This window comes from Mycteria americana, chromosome 1, assembly GCF_035582795.1.
Source record: "Mycteria americana isolate JAX WOST 10 ecotype Jacksonville Zoo and Gardens chromosome 1, USCA_MyAme_1.0, whole genome shotgun sequence".
In the NCBI taxonomy this organism is placed as follows: Eukaryota; Metazoa; Chordata; class Aves; order Ciconiiformes; family Ciconiidae; genus Mycteria; species Mycteria americana.
In genome coordinates this window covers 151,359,493-151,372,709 of record NC_134365.1, presented here as the reverse complement: position 1 = coordinate 151,372,709, position 13,217 = coordinate 151,359,493, and the positions used below count along the sequence as shown (strand labels likewise).

General features: G+C 39.8%; 1 protein-coding gene across 4 annotated transcripts in view; it reads right to left on the bottom strand.

Moving 5' to 3' along the window:
- Nucleotides 1–11,173, bottom strand: part of IL1RL1 (interleukin 1 receptor like 1) — a 29,490-nt gene extending 18,317 nt beyond the window's left edge. For 2 of the 4 annotated variants that reach the window (XM_075524697.1, XM_075524725.1), the window contains exons 1-6: nt 11,042–11,173; nt 6,501–6,596; nt 5,549–5,619; nt 3,124–3,325; nt 2,659–2,827; nt 2,409–2,571 (exon numbers count right to left, since the gene is read on the bottom strand). In XM_075524697.1, coding sequence (XP_075380812.1) covers nt 2,409–2,571; nt 2,659–2,827; nt 3,124–3,325; nt 5,549–5,615 — 601 coding nt within the window. In that variant the 5' untranslated portion in view covers nt 5,616–5,619; nt 6,501–6,596; nt 11,042–11,173. Of the gene's footprint in view, nt 1–2,408; nt 2,572–2,658; nt 2,828–3,123; nt 3,326–5,548; nt 5,620–6,500; nt 6,597–6,706; nt 6,930–11,041 lie in introns of those variants that run through there. The other 2 variants (XM_075524705.1, XM_075524715.1) reach the window with 2 other exon arrangements.
- Nucleotides 11,174–13,217: the final 2,044 nt, after the last annotated feature.

Below are 13,217 nucleotides of genomic sequence, written 5' to 3'. Positions count from 1 at the left end.
CCATTTATTTAATTTTTACTTTTGTACATAAAGAGCAATGAAAATTTTTAGTTTCTCAAGTACTGTTTTAGCTGCTGAGTGGAAAAAAAAAAAAGAAAATGTAGTTATAGGTTTATGTGCTTTCTCAGTTGCTTATTTTGTTTTTAAAAAGAGATAAAGAAATTCCTTCAGACATTTGAAGGAATTGCTTATATCCATGATATGAAATAGCGAAGATGTACTTTCATGCAGAATCTGAAGTGGGGACCTTCTAGCCCACAGCTGCCTGCCCGTGTTCCCCTCTGTTTCCCCCGTCTCGGCAGCCTGACGGCCGAGCATGTCTGGTTCCCAGGCCTCTCTCTCCGCTGCCTGCACACCGCTGCTGCACACAACTGCTTCCCATTACACCAGTCTGCCATGACATTGAGCATCCCTCATCATTACCTTTTAGAAGGAATACTACTTTTCCTCTGACATATTTATATTCTATCCCCACTAATAATTGTTATGGACAGGTCTAAACTACATCCAGCTGCTTGACTTGAATTAGGTATTCAGATCTTTTAAGATTTTTTTCCCTTGATGCCTTTTTCTTCTTTTCTTGCCCTTTGTACTGTCTCATATTTCCCACTCCAAACACATTGCTTGCTATCCTTTCCCTCATTAAGTTTTTCCATCTCAAGGCACCTCTGTGAAAACCATAACCACATTTCCCTAAAAAATCTGCAGGAACTCATTTAACACCCTGCTTCCCAGGCTGCCAGAATAGAAATTCTCTTTACCCATCCTAACTGTTTCTAATTTTCATTAGCTGGATCTGGTAAAAAAGAAGTCAGGAGAAAGTCAGTAACTTCCTAGCTAGCTGACTATGCTGAGGTCTTATCTGCCAGCATTCAGAGGCAGAAGGCCCTCTGGATCAGTGTGGATCTGCAAGGCAACAGGAATGTACGTCATAAGCAAATATTATCAAAACATAACAGCTCCACTCGTCAGCATACTAATTTTAAGGGCTGATAAAAACTCAAAGAAGTTGTCATTAAGTACTTTGAATTTAGTAAAAACTGGAGCAGATGTGACAGACCCAGCTCAGATTTCACATGTTATGTTGCAATCCCTTCTTTCTGCAATGATTTCAAAAGAAAAAGTCAGGTTAACTTTGAAATGAAGTAATCTGCCTGGATGTAACAGAAGCTTTTGTGAATTCGGATGCCTTTGTGCCAGATAAAACCCAACAATTTTCCTTATAAACCAGACACAACAATATTCCTGACCAGTTAGAGAAATTTTGATGAAAGTACATTCAAACAAAAATTGTTAGGCAGAGAAGTGTCACGTAGACCAACAGGGTATTACAGGGAAGAGGGGGAGGAAAGGCATGACACCTGCTAAGCTACTGCACAAGGTCTCAGCTCAAATCTGTCTTCTGTCCAGCTCAGAATAATTGGAACAAACTCTGCTACTGAGATCTGGGCACAGCAGCAAAAACTGGAATCAAGGGTCCTACACTCCAAATCTTCATTCTGCCCACAAAGCTGGGTGCCTCCCCACAGCAAAAAGATCTGATGTCAGTCTGCAAATTAACATTATCTATATTTGGGGGGAAAAAAAAAAACCACACAAAAAAAGCCAAACCCAAGCCCCACCCCCCCATCACCAAACCCCCAACAACCCTTCTGACTGTTTTTCTACTGATCTGATTGCAGAACTGAAGACACATTTTGAAGTCTTGCAAGATGATACAATCTGGAACTGCTGATTGCTGCATGCTCTTCCCCTGACCACCATCCAAATACAAAACCTCCCTGAGGAGACTGCATCTTAGAGGCACCCCGAAGTCCACACATCTCAGCCATGTTGGCTGTGTTCAAAATAACAAAGACACAGTAATCACTGAGCTGCACTCATTTTCTGTCTACATGTATATATATAGCTCATTTTGTCTCATTCAAGACAAATCTAAAAGTTTTTTCAGCCCTACTGTCAACTAAATGCTAGATAATCAAGATGGACCAGAAGGTATTGAGTTGTAGGCCATCAACACATCAGTGATCCACTGACCACCACATGATCCTCACTAGCTACAAATTCTTCTCCCCTTGAACAAATAGAAAGCAGAGCTTTGTGGCATCCCACTGAGGAGACCCTTTGTTTCAGAAATAAGTGCTTTCAGACAGCTCTACCAACCACAGTATGTAACCACAGTCATCAGAGACTTTTAGCAAAAAGCTGAATGTGACCAGGTCTGAATTTACTCCCATCTTGCTCCATTTGGATCCCCATCCACAAAATTCACCTAAAAAAGCCAATCTAAAGTTTCACTAAGAAGATAAAACAAACTGACAGAAACTCTTTTTCTCTTTAATGTACAAAAGGAGCTTCCTTTGCTTTAAGAAGACATCAGATAGCAAGCGAAAACATGACTGTCTTACCCTTACTTATGAAAATCCTTGTTGCTGATACATTAAACACATTTATTTTATGAGTGTAGATAAATTGACAAGTATAATAACCATCATCCTCCTTTCTTGGGTTGTTAATAAAAATATATTTTTCTCCCCTGAAGTATCTCTCTCCCTGAAGAGGTTTGCAGTCCTGGAAAAGAAAACTTTCTTTATTTGGCTGCAAATAGCTTCTCACAGTAATCTGATCTATAGCTGGCACTATCAGGGTTTTATTTACCTTATACCACTGGATGATAGTAGCATTCTTATAATTGTCAATTGTAGGACAAACAATTTTTCCTCTTCCAGTGTCATTTGGGTAACGAATCTCACTTGGGAAACATACTCCTTGCTTGTATGGATGCACCTGCACAATCATGTTGAATGACTTTGTGCGATTATTTGAACTTTAAAAACAGAATAAAGGTATGTCAATGATAGTATTTTTATATGGAATATACAAAATGTTTGTAACAAATGTGAATTTTGGTTTTTATAAACATATAGATGGTTATTGCAGTTCAGTCACAGATTGATTTTTAACAAGTTGTCATAAAAATAGCAATTGCAGAATGAAAAGTTACATGAAATGGTGTACACCGTGAAAAAATAGCATCATTTCCGCAGATAATAATTAGACTGTATTATTCAAACGTGTTTTTTTTCCAGTCTTATGCCTTTCAATTTTCAGTGTTGCACTTACAAATGTATAACACAAGTGTAGTTTCCAGAATCCTCTCTAGAAGTTGGCAGAAACCAAAGCAATTGTTTTAAGGAAAATATTCGTGATCCCTCTTCTTCTGCAGGAATTATTTTGTTAGTATCTGTGTGATACCAGGTGACTTTCACAGCTGAACTCCATCGGGGACATTTTATAACTAAAGCCTCACCTTCCATTGCATCAACTGCAAATGAACAAAAGATAAAAATCTCAGATTAATTAAACCTTAGCCCCACTGAGACAGACGGGAACTTGGCATTCCTGGATCAGTAGGCCAGTCATGTGCCTCTAACTACCTTCCTGGAGTTTTCAGAGATTATAGGTAGCAAACATATTCTCACTGGATTTTTTTCAAGAAAACATGTGTTTATCTTGAGTTATGGAGCCATTTGTTCGCAAAAATAATAATTAATGTGTAGGACAGAAGGAAAAAAAAACAACCCTAGATTCAAACCAGAGATACACTAAAAAATATGAGGTTTTAATCGAAAAAGTGATTTCTTGAAATGAACTTCTTATGCAAATCTTTGCTTGAAATCCTGGTTTTATTCAAAACAGGAACTTAAACACAAAGAAAAGCACTGTCTTTAATGCTGTACTATGAAGTTAGCTTTCCTTACTTCAGTATAATTAAAATTTATTTATAGAACAGAAAAGAGCTCTTGCTCTGCCTTTTTAATATAGAAAAAGGAAATCAAGAATTTCTTCTTTCACTGAAGAAAAAACTAGCAGAAGGAGGAAGCCTGTAGATAAGATCATTAAAAAAAAATGCAAAAAAGACAAAAGCCAGAAGACCTTCTCTGCAAAGTTCACAAAAATGTGAAAAAAATGAAAGGAATGTAACAGACTGAAAGGAAGAATCTGATGGGAAGGTGAAAAGATGCCAGAAAGGAATAAGAGACAAATAAGAAGCATAGGAAGACAAACCACACACACTCACACAAAAGAAAAAAGAGGAAGGAGTTGGGAGTAAGACACTAATTTCACTTTTTTTTTAACTGAGTATATTTCTACTTTTGAATACTGAAACTGGTCCAGAGAAACTTGAATCGTGCAATTTTGATAGGTATTTAAGTGCCCAGACATCTGAATAGTGAACTGGCTGCTGAAAACAGAAACGCTAACCTGAAAGTTAAATTGCATTTTGGAGAACAGAAAGATGAGAAAATAAGCGAGGATGGAGACTGGACAAAGATGGAGATTGGCAGAGGAGCTGCAGTAGATAAGGGAGCATGAAAATGAGAGTAGATAACCAAATAGCTAACGAAAACAGAGAATCTCTATCAAAAATGGCACTTCGTGGGAGTGTTGCCACTGCCTGGCTTTAGACACGTAGGTGCACAAATCAGGTGGTGAGTCTCTCTACATGGTGAGCACTTGGCTTCTGCTTTGGTTCTTTCTAAAGAAGCAGTCCATCTCCACTGACATTACATGTCATCTTGATTACTAATTCAGGCACCTAAATTAGCCACATCAGGTATAAGTACCCCCGACCCCGTCACTTTGACAGCATTCCTACCCATGAGCCTTGCAAAGACAGTGGGACGTATCAGGGGTGTCAGGAAAGGTGGCATTGCCCCACCAAAGGAGCAACACATTGGAAATACAGCTTTCTTCAGGGAAAAATAGAGGAGAAGGAACACATAGAAAATGAGAGGCCTCATCTAAACTCAACAACATCAGTGAAAACTATCTTGGCAAATTCTTCAGCAGAATTTGGCCTCTTAATAAATCTAATTCATTTGAAACTTAGCATTCATATTGTAAGACTGAGAATATGGGAAAATATTTAGAGATAATATCTTACAATATTTTTCAGACAAATAAGCAGCTCGGCTGGAGACTGGAACTACGAGAGTGATATATAATGCTGTGTCACTGGTAGAAGTGACTGCAGGGCCAGCAGAGCTGACCCGTCAGAAAGAGCTTACTGGTTTGAATATCCCCCATGTGCAAGGAAGTTTTGTTGTTACATGGCACTTGTGGATTAACACTCCCAAACCCAGGACATTAAAAAGCATTTTTAATGAGCAAAGCTCCCAGTTACGTCTCTGGTTCAGCAGGGTGCATACACGCGTCCTGTTCAGCGCGATTTAAGCATGCTTTTGGAGACTTTGCCCAGCTGGGGCCTGGAACACCAGCTACTCTCGAACCCTTTCAAAAAAACTCTTTTCTTTCTGCTTGCAGAGATGCAAAGGAGCAGAGGTAGAACCTAGACTTAATGTCACAGAAATGGACAGTAGTTGGTGCATTTTGATATACAGAGAAAGCTGGTTTTTAAGCAGTGATTTGTGGCTTGAGGTAAACTAGCTTATTGTAGGTTTAAAAGAAATTACCAATTTGGGAACAGCTTACTCATTTCTACAGAATAAACCTCATCAGAAAGTAGTTTTAAAATATGACTTACATGTTTCGGATGTCATGGAAACCGAGAGGAAGGTAGATAAGAAGATCAAATGTACATACCCCATCATATTTCTAAACGAAAAAGAAAAACATTGATATCTCAGAATGTACTCTGACTGCATCAGCTATGTTATTGCTACGGTACTGATGTACATCTACTAACAGATAATGGTATCATGCAGCGATAAACTGCATCATGTGAGCTGCTCTGTACGGAGTGTGCGTGTGTGTGTAGCAGTGGTTTTGCAGCTTTGAGATGATGCTCTTTGTTCTATAATCAATGCAATAGTTTATGTTCCATTGAAACTACTGTTATGACTTAGTTTAATGGAGGTGGGGGAATTACTCTGCCATGGTGGGCCTCAGACAGAAGCGTCTTCTTGCTTGGTTGTGGGTTTTTTAGGGAAGCTAAATGTACATTGGCATTCTCTTCATAGTCAAGTGGGGAAAAATTATACCTCAATTTAGAAAAGGATAGATCCTGGATTTGAAGATATATACCCTGGCTTTGAATTAAGCTTACATCCAATCAACTGCTTAGGTGCACAACACCTTTTTGGCTTTCTATGGAAGTGGAGGTGTCTTCAGTGACAGCTTCTCTAGGTAAGTGTTTAGCAAGAAGAACAAACCAGGTGAGTGCCATCAGCAATGCTAACCTGAAGGGGAACTGAAGAAATGGACTGGAAAGGCAGGTAAAGGAACATATATTATACTCGCGTAACAGCAGTAGGGCAGATGCCGTACCTCACTGATGTTTTCATTTGTGTCTAATTGATATGCACCTGCTGTAATTCACACCTTGCAGTGTGGCTCAGGCGCTTTCCAGCAAACCCCTGTATTAAAGAAACTGGCTATTTATCCGTGGACATTAAGTTGACCTCATCTAGGAATATCTCAGGAGACAGCAGACATGCAATCTAGCTATCCTACGCAGCTGTAAGCATTCTACTTACCATTAACAAACCCTTCTCTTGAATGCTGTCCTTCACTGCAGATCACAGAGTGGTGGGTTCTGCTATCGTGTATGAGGAAGAAGCGGTCCCATGGTACTACAGATAGAAGATAAGTTTTCAAGAGAAATCAAGTTAGAAACAAATTATAATTTGTCTTGCAGACAGTGAGCACAAGAGGAGTAGTGAAAAATAGGCAAGAAACGCACAGGCAGGGTAAGTACTGTCGTCACACTTACTGCAAGGAATTGTTATTTCAGTGCCAAAGATTTCCAGACTAAACAAACGTTGACAGACCTTATCAAGACCTATGTTTGCGCCAAGTCTGCAATTCAGAACAAACTCCATTTTGAGCTTTCAGAAATGTCATTGGCTTTGTATTGATATGGAAAGTTTCTTCTTTTAGAAGGTTTAATAATATCCAGAGGCTTATTCTTAAACTCTTAAAAATAATACCAAAACTTAGTGCTGGAAGAGAAAAGCGCGAGAATTTCAGCGTAGGTATTTTGCAGGGATACTCACAAATCATGGAAAAGATGAGGTTTAGACCAAAAAAGCAGCATCCCGGCATTAATGTCACGGCAAAGCTGGTGCCGTGCCTTTTACAGGAAGCGAGTGACCGGCCAGGAGCTCCAAGAAACAATGGGCGTGAGGAGCTGCTCGCTTTCATTAGAGCGGGAGAAAAGCACCACGTACAAGCACATGCTGTCTATTGAATTCTTTAATTTTAAGGGAATCCGAGGCCAGGTTAAGAGCTTTTTAGAAGGTACTTTTCAGCACAACAAACATCAGGAGTTTTGTCCTGGAAGGAAGGAATGAGCTGGCCCAGAAGAGGGTTCAGCAGTGGCCTGGGACAGGGTAGGCCCTCAGGGAAGAAAGACACAGAGCAAAACAGCACACAACAAAATTCACAGCATCAACGCAGCAAAGCATTTGTCTTTGTTCATCCTTTAGAGCAGAAGGCTTGTTCCTAGAACTTATTTCTGACACTACCAGGGAGCAAACTAGATTGGCAGGTGGGAAGGGGGAGCTGAGTTTCACATATCCCGATTATTAGAGTCCCAATTCAGGACCCAATCAGATTTGTATTTGCCAGCAACTCTGTTGACTTCGTTCATCAGCTAAGGTCTAGTTCGATCACAGTTGAAAAATGATATGGGGACTCATGGCTCCATATTCTCCTGAGAAAGAAAAGGGAGGCGCAAATGCTCTGCACATATTTGGAAAGCAGTTCACTATTCAGCGGCTATGAGCAACATTTGATAGGCAATGGTGTCTCAGTCTCCTGAACAGCACATCAGGAGCAAGTGATGAAAGTTTCTCTGGCATACTGCAGTGAGCACCTCGTTTCTACAATCCATGAGATATCTACCCGTTCCATTTCTCTGGGTAAAATCGAAACACTGCCATCTAGCTCTAATCTTTCTGAGAACTGATTTTGCTTGACTTGGTTTCACTGAGCCTTGTTATGATATAGATCTGCTGTAAAACACCACTTCATTCTCTGCACTAATTTCCACTCTAGTTGACTGTTTTTCAGTATCTGTTACTGTACCTAATCTTACTGGTTCAAATCAGCTTTGGTTAGTCTATGTCTCACTTGTTTTTTGTCACAGAAATTACTTTTTTCACTTGCAGCTCTCAAGAGCCATTATTGATCATTCCCAATAATTCACCATCTCCAGATACTTGTGACTTCACTACTTAGCATTGGCTTATGCAGAGGAGACCTTTTCTTCCTAAAAGCTCCTTCTGTCCGGCCAGATGGCCAGTTTTGCAAGCTGACTTTTACCTATTTGGTACCCACATACATTTGGAATGGCTCGCTTGTCCCAGAGAGGGACTGACCGACACATCTGGGACTGCAGCAGGATATGCACATGGTCAGAACTAGAGGTGTAGCAAGGGAAGGTGAATCCCTCCAAAGGGTATTTATGCAGCCTTCCAGAGCACTAGGCCATCAGATGCTGAATGCCTACAGCATGCAAAATACATGTATGCGTATACACATAAACAAACATGATATGCAAAACACTAGCTGCAGCAGGGCTAGTTCATACAACTGAGATTGGATATATGTATATCAACTGAGTCTCCATAGTGAAGTCTCCAAACAGACCCTAAGAATCAGCTACGTGAGGAACTCTAAGCTGAATAGTAAATAAAATTTAATATCATTAGATTATTTGAGTACTTAAATAGACATAAAAAAATATTGAGAATATTCCTTCTCTGCTGGGAGCCTTTTCCCTCCAAGTGTTTGGCTCTGTTCCACGAACGTATTTGTCCCCAATGAGGTATACCAGCAGTTACACTAACTGTCCTCCTACTTTTTAGAGCTATTTTGTTTAAGCAAGCAGATACGTCAGCATGAAGACAAAAAGTGAAGTGACGGATTTATAAGGAAAATCAGTTTCACAGACTAGATTTGAATACTGTCTGAAATGAGGTTCTTTCTCGTCTGATATTTTATTTGTATGTGTCTATTTTGTATTTGGCCACAACTGATACCACTATTGGAGATACTGGTAAGTCCCTTATTGCCAGTGCTATCGCATCCCTAGAAATGGAAGGCTGGTGATTAACAAAAAGTTGCAAGGAGATGTGCTTTCTCCGTTTTTGAGATAGAGCTTTGTCCAGGAACGGAGACAGCCAATTACTTGCCCCAACTCTTCTAACAAGTGCCAGAATGATCCAGGAGTAAGAAATTTGTATTTGCCTATCGTTGTACTTGCCAGTTGTTGTATTCAGCCTTCTGTTTCTTGAAAAAGTATGTCTTTGAGAGACCTTACACATACTGGGCTACCAGCCTGCACCAAAACAGTGCAAAATAGTTGTGCTGAAAGTACAGATTCTCCCCGCCTAACTTTGATGATTGCTTTCTTGATTTTCCCCCATTTTTAAGTTGCCGTGTATTGGCGGCCGTTTAAGTAGAGTTTGGGGTTTGATTGCGTGCGAATACGTGCAATATATGGGGCTCTAATTAAAGAGGAATGTTCCCTGAAAATACAAAGAACTCGGGCAATTAAAAGAACAACGTGATTCTGTTTGCATTTTCCAAAGTCAGCAGCAAACTGCCAAATTACCTCAATAAAAATTGAGGCAGAGGTTGCAGATCTAGACAGCAAATAGCAAGAGAAGGACTGGTTCACTAGTGCCTTACAGCTTGTGGCATAACTCTGAGCAAAGCAAAATGAAAGCATCCACACATTCATGATACTTAGGTCAAATAAAAAGGGTATTACGAGGCACAAGACAAAGGCACTAAGACACCTCGTGTCCCACAATCAAAAGGAAGAAGTTCCTGTAGCTTGAAGCACTGAGATACAAAGGCCATAATTTCTGGAAATAGTTAGGAGTTTTCTTTCTGCTTTTGCAGATTTATTTAGAACTTATGTTTTATTACATTTGTCTGAAGTAAAACCTGCATAATAGATTTTTGGGTCCTCAGTATACCATAAATTTAGATTGCTAATATTCAGGGGAAAAAAGATAAGGAGACATTTTCCATACATCTCTTTCTTCCTATAGCTCACAATAACTGTATGTTAGGAGCTTAATTCTAAGCTCTGTGAAGGAAAACTTCAGTATGATGCTGAAAAAACACTAGATCCAAATACAGAGATTTGGGATAACTACCTGAGTATGTCAAAACCTAGCCCCTAATGATCCGATATGAAAGAAAGATTAAAGAACTGGAAACCCCCTACTTATGTTGCAGAAGCAGTAGTCTATAGGGCTTAACTCCTTGCTTCTCCAAAGACAACTGTGTTAGTAACATATTTGTGATTTTTTTTCCAAAATCGTATTTGGCAACAAACTGTTTATAGTACTGTTTATATAAGTGAACAAACATTATAAAAGTACCATACCTTGCATACTAACAAAACTTGGAAATGTTATTGCAACATCTACTTTAAAAAGCTTAACAGACTTTACAACATAAACGTACCATGAAATAGCAGTTGCATGAGAGTTGTTTACTAAGACTTAGAATTCATTCATTCACCTTTTGAAAGTTACTTTCATTCTTTTATCAAACCAGAAAACCCATTCTGACTGAAAATGGGCTATTAAAATAGCAACATTAACACTGAAATTATTCCAGAACTAGCACTCACAATAGTTAACACCTACACCAGTTACAGCTGTAAGTGTAAAATTTAGGAATTTCAATATTAAAGTATGGAAATGCTAGAATTGATATACACACTATACTTACAAAAGATTTTGAAGCAAGAAAGTACATAAATATACTAAACTCTGAAAAATGCATTGCACAGTAAATATTTTCTGTGTCTTTGAATAATTAGTAAAAATACCTGCCAGAAAACTGAGGGCAAATCCATTTCTAAATACACTTCATTATAAGGTAAATCTGTATTTTGGTCCCAAAATTATTTGTCTGTCACATAAGCATATCCTCTATTTTAATCTAATATTTTTTCTTGAGATAAAAGAGCACATAAGTGAACTGAAGTAAACTTTCTTATAAAATACTTCTGTTATTTTTGGTTAAATTATCATATAAAAATTTGACCTACCATCTGGAAAATTCAGAAAGCAGAGAAGTGGCTTGCTCTCTGTGGCTGGGTCCTTTGCATTGATTTCTCTGCTGTAGCTTGTACCAGATATTTCTGGGAACTCTTTTTAACTGGCTTGTGCAATTCATATCTGTAGGAGCAAGATACACAGCTTCGTTTTGAGACACCTCCCACTGAACAGAGCAGGACATGCAAATTACTGTAGTAACCTTAAGTACCTATCAATCAGAGATGACATGTCATAGCTCCAATTAATCAAATATCTTTTACCAATAGCACAGGTTTTCCATTAAGCACCAATTATTCCATTTTAGCATGATTATACTGCAATAAATCTGCTGGCAGGTTATTGGCTTTCGCACATGCCTGGGGAGAACAAAGGAGGGACACGCAGCCGGCAGAGGGTGCTTTGAAACAGATTTTGCTTGAAAACAAGTGACAGCTTTGCCTGGGGTAGTCGGGTAGCAGCTCCCAGAGAACAGCTCTAAAAGTCACTGGGGCACCAGGAACAGGTTTTAGTGAAGGAAACTGCTTCACTGAAGCTAATAAAGATAAAAGAGGCTGCTACATCAGCAGCTAAATTAAGTCTCTGAGGGAGAGAAGGCTGGAGGGGCAGAGCAGTTCCACAGGAAATCCAGAAGCAACGCCAGGAGAGCAGGAGGGAGTGGGAGAAGCCACCGCAGCGGTGGACATGACCCAGTGTACAGTGACCCACAAGAGCAGGTATTCAGGAGGCCGTATGGGGCACCGAATGTCTGAAAGACATTTTTAGGGAGCACTGTTCAGGAATGCTGAGTAGCCTTCCAAGTATCAGCACTAAACCTGGACCCATCAGACCAAAGGTCCCAAACTATCCCCTTCTTGTGCAGCAGCCAGTCTAAAGGGGTAATTTCAGTACCAAATCAGTCAAATTCCAGGGGACAAATCAGCTTTGTACATCTTAGCAGAATAACCCCTAAAGACCTTTTGAGAATCAACTGTTCATTCTTTCTTTAACCAAACAAGAAGATTTTATGCTATGGTCATTCAAACCCTTATTTTTCCCTGGCATGAATACCACTTATCACTTCCAGTGTTCCTGGGACTCTGCTGTCAGCATGTAGCAGCTCCACATCAATACACAAAGATGTAGCAATTATACACCAGTATGCAAAAATCTTACTAATGTCACACCCATGCTTTCCCCAGTTCTTAGTATAGCATTTCCTTTGAAGTGGTCTAGGGATTACACTTCCATATGACACAGAAAATACAAAAGATCAAAAAAAAAATAACCTGCAGCAATGAAATCTCACAATGCTTTGGTCAACTGTTCAGGGTCAGCTCAGATCACTACCTTGAAAAGGTCACAAACCCCTCCCTGCTCAGGTTCATGCAGTTGCATTGGAATCAAGGCCTTCCTCATTTCCTGACGTTAGAGACTCAGGCAAGAAGTCTGGAGTAACCATCTGCATTCAGTGGCAGATTCAGCATCCTCTCGCCACAACAGGTCAAGTTACTCTAGGGAAAGGTTAAATATATTCAGGTCAAGCTAACTTCCATTGCCTGGGTACAGAATAAGTTCTTCTATCATAAAGTCCACTGAAACTTAGATCTGAGATGCTCATTGTGTTGCTCCATAGCTCAGAAGAGCCCTTCATCCCATAGTCCATTCCCCGTGCCCAGGTTGTTCCCAGATCATGATGCAGGTGGGAAACTGAGCTCCTTGCTAAAGAGGATAGTTGCCAGCTGAGCAAAAGCCATTCTGCAGCTTTCATAAGAAACTACAGTCAATGTTGAATGTTTCGTAACTTTTGGCCCAGCTTCTAAAAAAATTCCTGTTTGATAACTATATGGGAAAATGTGCTTACAGAAATATTTCAAGAAATTTCTTTGTGGAGTTAGATGCATCATGCTCCCTTGGCAGCCTGTATGCATAGCACTTCAGCAAGCAAGAGAATCATCTGCTCTCCAAGCAAAGAGGTCAAGAAGTAATGGGCTTAAACTGAAGCAGGGAACAGTTAGGCAAGACAGCAGGAAAATCTTTTAACAGGAAAGGCAGTGAGGCACTGGAAGAGTTTGCTGGGAACCTAGCGGAGCTGCCACTAGGTGTTAGACCTTAAAGAAAAATCCGGTACTGGTATCGAGATGCTGTAGTTGACCCCACAGGTCCTTACCAGCACTAGGAGTCAATGGC